Source organism: Nuphar pumila, chromosome 4 (assembly GCF_984573655.1).
Source record: "Nuphar pumila chromosome 4, dmNupPumi1.hap1.1, whole genome shotgun sequence".
Taxonomy (NCBI): Eukaryota; Viridiplantae; Streptophyta; class Magnoliopsida; order Nymphaeales; family Nymphaeaceae; genus Nuphar; species Nuphar pumila.
Window position 1 is genome coordinate 9,606,524 of NC_143252.1, and position 13,901 is coordinate 9,620,424.

The window sequence follows — 13,901 nt, forward strand, 5'->3', positions numbered from 1 at the left end:
CTGCTACGTTTTGGGTTTTTTGGCAACAACCCAACAAATTTGGGCGCACTCGATTTCAACGTCGGCCAGTCGATCCGACGTTCGATTTTTCTGGCAAAAAGAAGCACTATCTGGCCATTCCCCTTCTTGAGGTAATTTGTTGATTTGTTCTCTCTCTCTCGGCATCGAGACCTTGCCGTGAAAACTGGTGGTCCGGACGGCAGCGAACTGCTACTCTTCTTTGTCAAGGGGCCAATTAACACCTGTCGTCCGACGCACAGAGAGTGAGAATGGCTCAAACCGAAAAAAAACAAACACAGAAGTGCCGAACACTTTCATTTTTTTTCTTCAAGTTTTTGCAAATCGGGAACCCTTGGTTCACCGATTTGTCTAAATCATAAAATAGAACTGACCTCCTGTTTGTTTGTTTTTTCTTGATTTTCTTTATGTGCAGGTTCGATAAAGACCTCTGATAGCGACCTCCTACCAGGGAGACCGAACTCTCAACTCTCTTCTTCTCTTAATGCTATAAATTATTGTGTATCTGTGTTGTGTGTTTCATACACTGTTTCACTTGCATTCTATAGACTACGAAGAGGGTTCAAGCGTTGGGACACAACCACCGAGAGAAATCCCTTCGTCCCTCAAGAGACTCTTCTCTTGAAATGTGTCTCTTGAAATGACCTCCAACCTCAAGAGACACTTTTCTTGGAACGTGACTGTTGGAATAACCACTCCAAGAGTCACTTATGGCGATATGACCTTACAATTTCAACACACTATCATTAGTGCTCCACTCTCAAAACGAACATGGATTGAGGAAACAATGTTCAAGCTTTGAAAGTAATAAATTATATTTATTAATTAGGAAAACAATTTAAATCAACTAAATATTAGAAAATAAAAGACAATATTATTGATTAACAATGTTTGGTTTTTGATAAAAAAAAAGTCTCAAATTTCAACCAGCAAAACGAGTTTATCCTACTAAGACAATTCAAATGGCTAAGACAGACCCAAATGACACATGGAAATTTGCAGTATGGATTATTAAATTTCTCTTTAGTACTTATAAAATATTGTATTGTTAAAAACTTTGTTGACACTAATATTGAAACCAAAATATAATTAATTGTTTACTCTATTGTTCAGGTTTAGTGGTACAATCATTTCTTCCGCCAGTTTGCCATCTTTTTAAAGATAATATACCATGTAAATGTTCCATAATTTGATTATTTAAAAAATAAATAAAAGATGTTTAGTTAAATTACCATGTTTATTTTACACAAACAATTTCTCTCAAATACTTGGTCTGTCATAATCTGCCGAGATTTATCTTTGTCAAAATCTCGTAGTATATTGCTTAAATGTTTGAAAATATCTTTACTATCAAGATCATTATTTATAGTTGTCATATAATATTACATAAGACTACAAATTAAGATACATTTAAAAATAACAAATACAACACAAATAAATATATATATACTTCAAAATCAAAATAATAAGTAGTTTGAAACATCTCAATATATGTTAAAAATCCATAGCCTATAACCATTATCTTTCATACTTAAATATTTTATTTAAAACAAAATAAAACTAGTCATTTTAAGGTTTTTAGATCAAACATATAGTAAAGAGTACATATTGTTCTTTTATTAAAAGTTATATGCAGATATTTTATTCTTTCATTTACTATTTGTCGGTTCCTTTTTCATTTAAATATATCACATGTGATTGAAGCTATGCACAAAAAAATTAATTTTATATTGAACGTACATTATTTGAAGTCTGTTAAAGCTCTTTATGAAAAGCTTGGTGTATTTTATTAAATATTTGAAAATATTTAAGATAAAATTTTTAATTAAATGTTATATCATTAAATAAAATGATGGTTTAGTATATATTTAAATTAATAATTAATAATATACACATATACAAATTTGCTTACTTTAAAGTTAAAATAACGTGTGTTGCAAAACATCTTAACATTGACCAACAACCAAAGCATATCACTAATATCTTTTCATAATTAAACATTTTATTTTTGTGAAAATAGAATGCAGTGTTTACAACTTCTGAAATCAATTTATAGTAAAAAATATATTTTTTTCATGTTCTTAAGGTTTGCTATAGATGTTTTGTTCATTATTTTATTTTTCATTCAAAGAAATAATATGTGATTGAGGTCATGTATAAAAAAAAACTTTGGTTGTTTATTAGACTAGTGATACGTTTTTCTTTGATTACATAAAATCGTAAAATTAATATAAAAAAATTTTTAAATAATGAGTTTGTGTTTGAATTTGTTATGACTCCATTAAAAATTTGTCTTGTTTGTTTAATTGCTTGAAAAATACTTAAATGTTGAGATAATTATTTATAATTGGATTGTGTGGTATTTGGTGGTGCACTGTGGTGCCACTGATGATAGTATGGGCTTATAGTTATGGGGCAATGATTTGGCTGATGCCAACCATAGTGACAAAAGTTAAAAACGGCAAAAAACTCAAGAGTTTTTGAAAATTTTCATAAATCTCATGTTTTTTTGGCAAAATCTTGGGAATAAAAAATAATTTTAAAATTATAAAAAACAAATTTTATAGGAAAATATAACTAAAACATATTTAAAAATAAAAATCTTGAGAGTTTTCAAGATAAATATATTTTAAAAATATAAATATCATGATATTTGTCATGGTTTGAAAATCTCGCAAGAAATCGCCATTTTAATCTTTCAGGCAATTTCTTATGATATATCTGTATCGGCAATATTTTTTATAAATGTTGCGATATCTATCACTGAGGTGCACTTAAAGGTGTCGCTAGTGTTAACAGGGACAACTAGGTCAGTGATTTTGTTCGTGACAACAATGGTGGTGCACTCCATGGTGCCAACCATAGTGACAAAAGTTTAAAATGACAAAACATCGGCAGTCAAAAACTTGTGAGATTTTAAAAAAATTCATAAATCTAATTTTTTTTTTGGCCAAAAACTTGGCAATAAAAAATAAATTAAAGTAAATTAAAAGAAAATAAAAATGTTTTTAATAATATATATATATATGGTATTTTACAATAAATATCAGCTAAAAATTTAATCGCGATATTTTTTATGGTTTGAAAATCTTGTGAGAAATTGTTGTTTTGAACTTTCAGGCAATTTCTCGCGATATTATCGCAAGATTTATAAAAATCCCGTGATATTATAGCGAGATTTATAAAAATCTTGCGATATTTGTCAAAGAGGTGTGTGCCAACAATGGTGATGTGCTCTATGTTGCCAGTGATGTTAATTGAGGCTTTTGAGGCAGTGATTTCAAAGGCGACACATAAACAACGCGTCGGACAATCGCCCATGGTGTGTAAGAAAATGTTTGCTGAAAGATTGGAGAGAGAGAGGGAAGGATACAGAGAAAGGTAACCCTTGTTGAGAGAGATTGGAGGGAGACGAGGAAACCCTTGCTTACCAAGAATGGAGAGAAAGGATACCCTGTGAGGCTATTGGAAATTCATAGTGACAAAAGTTAAAAACGGGAAAATCTCAGCAGGCAAAAAAAAAACTTGGGAGATTTTGAAAATTTTCATAAATCTCGCATTTTTTTGTTAAAATCTCAGGAATAAAAAATAAATTTAAAAAATATAAAAGTAACTATTATATGAAAATATAAATAAACACACATTTAAAAATAAAAATTATTGGGGGTTTTCATGATAAATATATTTTAAAAACATAAATATCATGATATTTGTCACAGTTTGAAAATCTAGCAAGAAATTGCCGTTTTAAATTTTCAGGCAATTTCTCATGATATATGCGATATTTTTATAAATATAGCGATATTTGTCACAGAGATTGGAATAAGCATAGTGGAAGAGAGGGCAAGAGAGTTTAACTGGAATTTGAGGTGTCAAACTGAACCTGACCTGACCAGTACCGATTAGGATCCAGACTGAACTAAAATGGTCTAATTAATGTATGTATGGTTTGTGAAATTTTTAAAGTAATAAAAATAATGACCCAATATTGATTTTTTTTTAAGTCAAAATTATATGCATTTTGAAGCATGTGGATACATCATGTCTAATGAAATCACAAGTGTTTATGTTGATAGATAAATTATTCAATATTTGGATATATCATGTCTAATGATATCAAATATGTCAATGAAAATGTCTTATATTTGAAACAAATACAATAATTATGACTAAAATTTGGTAGACAACATTTAAAGCAATTATGTATTAAACAATTTAAGTAAAATAAACCTAGCTTAGTCAAACTAATACCCAGGGCCTAGGTCAAAGTTAACCCAGTTAAAAAGGTGATTTACATCAAACCTAACTTAGTTAAAAAGTAGCAGAGTAAAACCTAGTTTAATAGATTAGCACTTAGTTAAATTAGTCCATCACTAAGCCTAGCAAAAACATAGTAAAAACTCAAAACCTTACTTGGGTAAAAAAAAAATCCAAGCCAAACTAAAACTAAAACTAAAGATTAGCCAATCTTAGCCTTGAGAACCTACCCCCAAAATGCCTAGTCAAAACTAGCCTATGTCAAACCTAACTTAACATAAAATTTTACAATCACACTTAAATTGAACCTAGCTAGTCAAAAGCCTAACTTATATAAAAAAACCATTGTAATAAGCTAAGACTTAGTTAAATTAAATAATATAACCAAAACCTTGGTCAGACCTAAATTATCACCCATGATTAAATCCGACCCAAAACAATGTTGTTCTTTGTATCCCTCAGCTCATTCAAATCAGAGTTAGAGGTGATTTTCAACCTTTCTTAACCCTTGTTTGCCCCTTTTTAACTTGCTCAGCCAGTCGTATGGTCATCTTAGACATTCCCTTTGGCCATGGGTTAAATGGGTCATAATCAGGGGGTGTCAAAGGGTCAGGCTTACCAGGACCCGACCCCGACCAAACCCTATAGCGTCCGGGTATGGTGACAAATAAGAAGACCCAATTTAGACCTGAGGTCAGACCCGGAGGTCCGATTAATACATGGATATGAGTATAGTTTGTGGTATTTTATACCAGACCCTGGGCCCGACCCGAGTTCCGATTAAGACCTGCAAAATTTCAATGTAAAAATGATAAAAAAATATTACTTACTGTTTATAATCCCAGTCTAGTTCATATAGCTTTTACCGGTCCGGTTATGGTTTCTCTTATAATATACCTGATTAGACATGACCCAGAGTTGATACCATACCCAAAAATCTGATGCACGTCTGGTTCCACCTAGTCCGAACCAAACCGATGGGTTGACACCCCTACTCATAATACCCTCAATTTTCTATATATATGTTTTTCTTTTGTCACATTCATGTCATCATGTTGTTGCACGTGACACAATGAACAACGAACATGTTGCAAATGCCATTACCATGCATGGCAACTTAGCAACCATGAGCAAAGTCATATTAGCATACCTCCCTCAATCTCAATTTTCATATCCAAAAAAATGTCAAAAATATTGAACGTGAAAGTCATATTACATTATGCTCCATCAGTGTGGATACATTTATCATTGTAATGGGCTCAGCAGCTAGTATAAGTCACCTCTGTGTTAGGACGTTGCAAGTTCAAATCCCAATGGTATCGTTGTATAACCTTGGGATGGCAGTGGGCAGGAGGGAAACGACCCTCGCCTTGCTTCGCTCCATTTGTACCGGGGATGGAGGATATGAAACGGGGATGAAGGTTAAAAACAAAACACGTGTGGGGATGAACTTACACTTTCCCTTGCCCCGCCTCATCCCCATCTTGATTCTCACCTTGCCTTGCCCCCATTCTCATTCCTTTTCTAGGGATGTGTAAATACCTCAAATTTCTAACCTCTGTTCATAAACCCTTTCCTCTTGCCACTGGAACTCACTCTATGCAATCTTCAGGGAACCAGTTGGTCGATATCTAAGTCAGGGTTGTTCATAGCCCAAATTTTACAATAAATTTCAATACTTCATCCTACAATCAAGATTCAATCCTCATTTTGGTTAAATTTTCATTATGAGTTCTCATTATCAGATGAGAATTTTCAATCCTTTGTGTCTGCCAAGGGTTCGGGATTCCAAGTTCCTCATCCAGGGTTTATATTTCATGTGTCATTGCATATCACTGCATGCATTTGACATATCATCTCATATCATTTCGTGGCATTGCACGCCATTGCATGTATTTTTCGATATCAAACACTCTGCATTTTTTTTTTTAAATTAATCTAGATTCGATTTTAAAACTTTTCTTTAAAAATCAATTCCAAATACCTAGGTTTTAAATCGACATTTTGCGATTTATCAAGCCCCAGGATTTTATATTCTTTCTTTACAAAACGATCTGGATTCATTTTAAAATAATTTTTTAACTAATCTCAGTTCTCAGATAAGACCCATCTAGGCGGTGTCGCTTTTGAATTCCTTCATTTCTCAAATTTTTAGAGTCCTAGTCGGATCAGGGCTCTAACTTTTTACTTTCTAAATCTTTTTCAAAATTTTATTTTGGTTTTAAATCATAGGTAGTATTATCCATTGTCCATTTCTGTTATTTTGGCCAAAATCTCAGAGTTCAGTCAGATTAAGACTCTTTTCCAGAGTTTCAATTGGATCAACACTCTACTTTTCACCTCTACTTTTATCTTTTTTTCAAGAAAACCTTTCAAAAATTTTCAATTTTGCTAAATTTTAGAGTTTCAATCGAATTATGACTCTACCCTAGAGTCCTAATCGAACCAAGACATTATCCTGGTTTCATTTTTTTATTTCGTTTTCACTTGTTTTTAAAAGTCATTTTTAAAATCTCGTCATCTGATTCTCAGAAAACAAAAAATTCTCAGGGTTCTAATCGAATTAGGACTTTTCCTCAAAGCCCTAGTCGGATTAGGACTCTGAATCTGACTTCAATTTCTATCTTATTTTTACTTGCTTTCTAAAACCCTCATATTTGTTTTCTATAAAACCTTGAAATTTAAGAGCTTTAGACGAATTATGACTCTGTCCTAGAGTCCCAGTTGGATCAAAACTCTAATTCTGATTTCAGCTTTTACCTTATTTCATTTATTTTTGCGAAAAAAAAAACTTTTAAAACCTCTTTGTTTGCTCAAAACTCTGAGAGTTTTAGTCAAATTAGGACTCTATACCCGAGTCCCAACTTGATTAGAACTCTAACTCTAACTTCATTTTTTAACTCATTTTATCAAATTATGAGAAAACCTTTTAAAACTCCTTTATTTATCTTTCAAAAATGCAAAAATCATAAAGTTTTAGTTGAATTAGAACTCTGTCCCCAGAGTTTCGGTCGGGTCAGAACTCTATTTTGATTTCACTGCTTGTTGCTATTTTCACTTGTTTTCGAAAATCCTTTCATCTATTTTTCAAAATAAGCAAAATTTTAGAGATTCAATCGAATCAGGACTCTGTCCTAGAGTCCCAATCGGTTCAGAACTCTACCATGATTTCATCTGTTATATTTATTTTACTTGTTTTTCGAAAACAAACCCAAAATTTTAGAGTTTCAATTGAGCTAGGACTCTGTCCTAGAATTTCAGTTGTATTAGGACTCTAATTCTGATTTCAAATTTTATCATATTTTCATTTGTATTCTAAAAACTCTCTCAATTATTGTCAGAAAAACTAAAAAAAATCTAGAGTCTCAGTCTGATCATAACTCTATCCTAGAGTCCTAATCCAGTTAGGACTCCATTATGATTTCTATTTCTACTTCAATTTTTATTCTCTTCAATTATTTTTTAAGAATTAATCAATTTCACATAGTTTCAGTTGATTTAGGACTCTATTTCAGAGTTTATGTTGAGTTAAGACTCTAACCCTGACTTCTTTTTCTGACTTATTTTCACTCATTTTAAAAAAATATTTTAAAAACTTCTTCGTTTGGCTTTTAAAAACCTAAACCTCAATGTTCTAGTTGGTTTAGGACCATAGCCTGGAATTTCAGTTTGCTTAGGACTCTATTTTCAAAATTTTTGAATTTGATCTCGTTATTTTAACTCCATTTTAAAAACATTTTTAGACTTTATTTCAACATTTTCAAAACCCTGAAGTGGGACTCACTCAGTTGGCATCACATCTAGAAGAGTTATGATCTAGTCAAAATAAATTCAATTTCAATTCTCATTCTAAATCTCTTTTGAAAACCTTCATTTTCAAGTTTTAGAAACATTTTTGAAAAATCAAGTGGGGCCCACTCTGAGTGGCGCCACATTTGAAAGAGTTAGGGTTATCTTAGGGTTAGACAGTGTTATAGTGAGGTTAGGAGTTTAGAAGAGTCAAAATTGGTTTTAAAAAATTTATTTTAACTTTGGTTTTTAAAGTTTTCAAAATTAGGGTTTTAAAAATCAAATGTGGGTCACACTAAGTAGCGTTACATTTGAAAGTTTCTCAAACCTTTTAAAATTTCAATTAAGTTAATTAGGGTTAGCTAGTTAGAGTCCCTTTAGGGTTAGGATCACACCTAAAATCGCCTTCTATATGGCTTTTCCAACCCAAATTATGAGTTTTTTTTTCTTTCTAAAATATCCTTTTGAAAATCTATTTAGAGGAGACCAAACGGGGGCTCGACCCCTATGTTCTTCTCTCTCCCGTTCTTGTTGTTGCTCACTCATTTCAGTATCCTCTCCTTCCTCAATTGAAGCTGCAATAACCCAAGGTAAGTTTTATTTATTTATTTTCATTATTTTATCAAGTTTATTACCAGTTTTCATGTATTTAACCAGTGCCACCCGTTGGTTATGAGATTCAAGCCAAGCTTTTGTTCAAGAACCTTAAAATCGATTCAAGAAAGCGATCTAATGTTGTTAGAAAGTGTTTTTCATGATTCCAATCAATTGAAATTGTTAGAAATGTTGTTTTTTATATTTAAGCCAAATAAAACATGAGATTCACCTGTTCAATGGGTAAAATATCTCTTTTCGAAGGCTAAATCAAATTATAATTGTGTATTTCCTATTTTTTTATTTTTTTTAACCATATTAATGTTTATTTTACTCATTCAAGCATCAAATTCAAATTCGTGATATTATTTGTATGCTTTTTTTTATTTTTCACATTTAGATTAGGGTTTGTTCAAGTTTTATCGATAATATACGATCTTCGATCTCGGGCATGCGGGAACAATGTTATTTTATGTATATTTTTCTATCATTTTTTTTAGTTTTTTAGGGTTGAACCGTGCACATGTCAATGATTTTCTATAAAAAAATGGATTTTTTGGGTTTTGAATATTTGTCAAAAAAATAGAAAATCAAACCTTACTTTTTAAACCGTGAAATTGCTATGTGGGTTCAATAATGACTTGCCGTGGTGATATCTCCCTCATTCGAGATTCGATCGATGATCTGTAAGTTGCAGTGTCTTCATTATCATGTTTAGTATTTTTTATAAAATTTTGAGATTTTTATACATCTATTTTCTATTTTTCTTCTATCAGAAAGTAGAATTCGTTTTACAGAGCTCGTTATGCATTGTCTAAACCCTAGATCAACTTGTGTTAATTGTATCTCCCTCACCAGAGATCCGATCGATGATCTATGAAAAGAAAAATCTTCCTCTGTGTGTCTACTTTCATATGCTAAATTTTTATAAATTTTTAATTATGATTTGCTATACTTTTCTATACTTGAAACTAGATGTACTTATTTCAACTCGTTATATATTTGTGAGAATCAAGCATATATTGACGTAACAATATCTCTCTAATCGAAGATGATTTTTCTGATATGTAAAAAAGAAACTTTTTTTTTGTGTCTAGTATCTCTTTATAATTTTTTTATATTATTATGGTGATTTGATACTCGATTTGGGTATGACACTGTGACAGGCGCGTGCTCATGGGTAAAATATTGTATTTTGGGGTTTTACTCAATATTAGTATTAAAATAATGTCATATATATATATATATATATATTTATTTAATATAATTTAATTTTAGGGTTATCAAAATTATCTATGTCAATTTTCATAGATTTTTGAATTCATTTGATATATTATTTGATTAAATCATGAAAACAGGATGCCCGCGGAGTCCCGATTCAAGTAAAACATTGGCAAAAATCACTATTTTTATGATATTTCGATATTTTTATAAACTTTTTTATGTTTTTAATATTTTATCATGTTTATAATCATGTTAGGGTGCTTCACACACGATTTGATATTTATTTGAATCTATTTGAGCTCTAAATCCAAAGTTTTACAAAAATCTTTTCTAAAAACCCTGATTTCAAGGCCATAGTATTGTTTTTAGGGATATTTTTGTTATTTTCTAAAAATTCAAAATTTTAAAGTTTTTTTTATTATTTCTTTTATTTTATATCAGATTTTATTATGTTTATCTCAGGAAAACATGGAAAAAGCTTATATCAAGATAAATCTTGTAATTTCTATATATTATTGAAAAAATCCAAGAAAACCAACATATTTGCACTAACAAGTTTTCTAGTTTTGCTAGGACATTCAGGAGTGTATTTTATTTTATTTTGTTTTTCCTTTTTTATGTAAATTATAATTATAAACATTGAAATAATAATTTACTTTTTTTGCTCACAATTGGATTGCATTGCATATAGTTTTATTCTTTTAATAATGTCAATGCGTGATGGATGATGATTCATGCATATTCAAATTCACCATGGTTTATACGAATGACACGTGCACTAGATTTTAAGGAGTTGATAAACTTGGTGGGTTTCGTATTCGTGGTCATAGTCAGAATACAAACAAAATTAAGATTTATCATTTTTTTCTAAGTCACAAATGACCTACACTCTTAGGCATCTTAAAAAATCATTGTATATTTCGATTTTTCTAAGTATTTTCTCCTTTTATAACTAAATAAGATATTATTCAATACATATTCATGGCCATAGTCAGGGATATGTAGAGAATTTATTTCATCAAAATTCTATAAGGCACCTAAAATCCCTTTTCCAAACAATTTTCTCAATTTTTTTTCAAAAAAAACATTTTCACAATATAACATTCATTCATCTAGGTTAGTGTGCATCACAAAAGGATATCATAGGGACACACACCCACTTTTCTGAACAAATTCATAGATTGTATCTCTAAAGAAATCGATTTTCCTTAAAGTTATCTAAATATTTTTTCAAAATTCAATTTTCTCAAAACTTTCATATTCCTTTTCCTCAAAACCGATCTTCAAGGATTTTTTTCTTTTCAAATATCTTCTCTAAGTTCAAAAATCGATTTTCCAAGTTTCAATAACTTCTCAAAGTTCAAAATTCAAAGAAGTCAAATTTTCTCGAAGTTGTTAGATTTTTCTGAGAAACCAATTTTCACATGATCCCCTTGTTTTTCAAAGATTTTTTAAATATTTTCCTAAGTTCAATTCATGATTTTCTAAGTTATAATGTTCTCAATTTCAAAGTTCAAATTCAAAAAATTTAATTTTCTCTAAGTCATTTTGAGTTATCTCAGAAATCGATTTTCCTAAAACATGAGGATTGCCCAGAAATCGTTTTTCTTTTTCCTCGAAAATGTTTTCTCAACATGATTCACGATTTTCAAGATGTCTTTATTTATAAACATTTCCAAATATTTCATAGTATTTCAAGCATACATCATAATTTTTGATCAAAAATTTCTCTAAGTCATAACACATGCCTAATTCTTTGTGCATTTAGAAATAGAACATCGATTTAAACAAGTTGAGCAAAGCAAAGCACATGATTGATCATTGGTTTGATTACCCCTGGTTATAGCGTTAGAAACAGTTGAATCTCGTACTGACATGCGAGTTTCATTTTTCAGAATTATCCTGCATTTTAAAACGAATGTGAGTTATTTTCAAAAACTTTTTCAAAGGTCAATTTGACTTGCAAAAGTAAAATTTTGGATTAATAACAGGATGATAATTGACCGAGGGAAAACGGAGCTCGCCCTACCTTGCCCTATTTGAACTAGAGATGAAAGACAAGAAAAAAGAAAATGAAACGGAGATGAAGTTTAAAATCCAAACCCGTGCGGGGATGGAGGGGGGAGACCTTGTCCCCCGCCCCGCTCCTGTTCACTGCCATCCCTAGGCTAAACCCAGTTTCCTTTAAAAAAAAAAAGTGTCAAAAGCGCTTAAATATATATACTCGCAAGGCCGCATGAAAAGCACAATTGCACGAAGGACGTAAGCTAAGCGACAGTTCATTCAGTCTGTCGATAAATTTTAGTGTCAAATGTGGGGTTTATCTGAAAGATTCGTTTGAAATCAAAACGAGTCCACATGAAAAGCACATTTGCAAGAAGGACGTAAACGATAGTTTATTCAGTCTGAGGTCGTCGCTGATATTTTTTCTCGTCCGACACATAAACAAATCAAAACCCACGCCTGATCCGTCCTTCCCATGCTTCTTTTTCCAAACGGAGCAAAATTTCGGTCTTTCCCGCCAGAGAGTTCCTCCGACCAGCCATCGCACGGAGAGCGTGGGAAGAAGGAACGATGGAAGGATTGAAGGATCACATGGCGACTCTTCTCGATCAGGGGCTCTACGAATCCGCCGCGATGCTGGTACCCCGTCTACTTCTCCGTTCGCCGTCTCGTTTTTTTCTCTGGTTTCGATCCCTCATGGATCGCATTCCCCGGTTTGGTTTCTTCGATCGGCGGGAGTGTTAGGGTTTTGAGGTTCCGAAACTGTCGTGTTCTCTACTCCTCTGCGTGTCAAGAAAGCTTTTTCCTGGTTCGTGCATGTATTGAAATCTAGGGTTCTTGGTTTTGTTTTTTTCGCCGGAATTCCCTATTTCGTGATTCGTGCATATAGTTTTCTAATATCAGGATAGCCTTAATTTGATGCTGAAGTACATGGTTTCGTTGGGGAAATCATCTGCTTGAATCGCGTCCAGAGTGAAAATCAAGTGTCTGGAGCGCTACTTTAGGTAGATTTACCATATGTTCGTGTTTTCGATGTATTACTGCGTTAGGCCCATTATTGTACCCTTTCTGGGGAGTTGTTTGCTATTCGTATCTACTACATTGCCATCAAATGAGAGTTCGATCCGGTGCTTTAGTTCTAATAATAGGCTAGCCCCAAGGTGATAGGCGAGACCTTGAGAGTGAGAAGTGGAAGAAATGCTGTTAATGTTTAATCGGTCATATGTACAATTGTATTGAATTTCTTTTCGCTCGTGAATTCTAATGGTAGCATGTGATCCTAGGCGTGGGCATGAAATTCAAAATTCGTGCATTTATATATCATGCTAGCAGCGATAGTTGTTGTATTACGAGATTGTGCATATTATATTTGCTTGGCCATGAAATTCAAAATTCATCCTTTTATATATCATGCTAGCACCATAGTTATAGTTTGTACACAGATTCCATTTTCTTGCCCATAAAATTCAAAATTCATGCGTTTGTATGTCGTGTTATCAGCTAGTTGTGTATAATATTTTGCATATTCTATTTTTTTGGCCATGAAATTCAAAATTCATGCATTTACATATCATGCTATCACATAGTTGTGTATGAGACTGTGCATATTCTGATTCTTTCTTGTTACAAATATGAATATTTTACAGGGATGCTTCCTTGTGTCTTCATCTGCTACAAACGGGGAACTGAGTCCATATGTTAAAGCTGAACACTCAGTAAGAGATGATAGTTGGTCGCATCTCATTCTTCCTCTCTTTTGTTGGTTAGATTGCTCTGTAGCAAAGTTATTGATATCATTGTTAAACTTATAGAGATGGAAGTTTTTTATTGGATTCCTTTTTCGTTGGTGTTATGCTCCTTTTCAATTAAATACGTTTTCAGTCATTAATTTATCAGATCAAGGATAGAAACTTTTCACCAAAACTAAAAAAGTAGTGGTGCTCCGGATTGCTCCCTTAAGTTATTTTACTGTTCCAAATGCCGTGGAGATGTTTGAGACTTTGATCCTCAACAGT

General features: G+C 32.0%; 1 protein-coding gene across 2 annotated transcripts in view; it reads left to right on the forward strand.

The window, feature by feature from the left end:
* The first annotated feature begins 12,367 nt into the window (after positions 1–12,367).
* The window catches only part of APC7 (tetratricopeptide repeat (TPR)-containing protein), a 68,418-nt gene continuing 66,884 nt past the window's right edge, over positions 12,368–13,901 (forward strand). For both annotated transcript variants that reach the window (XM_090002456.1, XM_090002455.1), the window contains exons 1-2: positions 12,368–12,525; positions 13,533–13,601. In XM_090002456.1, coding sequence (XP_089858582.1) covers positions 12,457–12,525; positions 13,533–13,601 — 138 coding nt within the window. In that variant the 5' untranslated portion in view covers positions 12,368–12,456. The remainder of the gene's footprint in view (positions 12,526–13,532; positions 13,602–13,901) is intronic.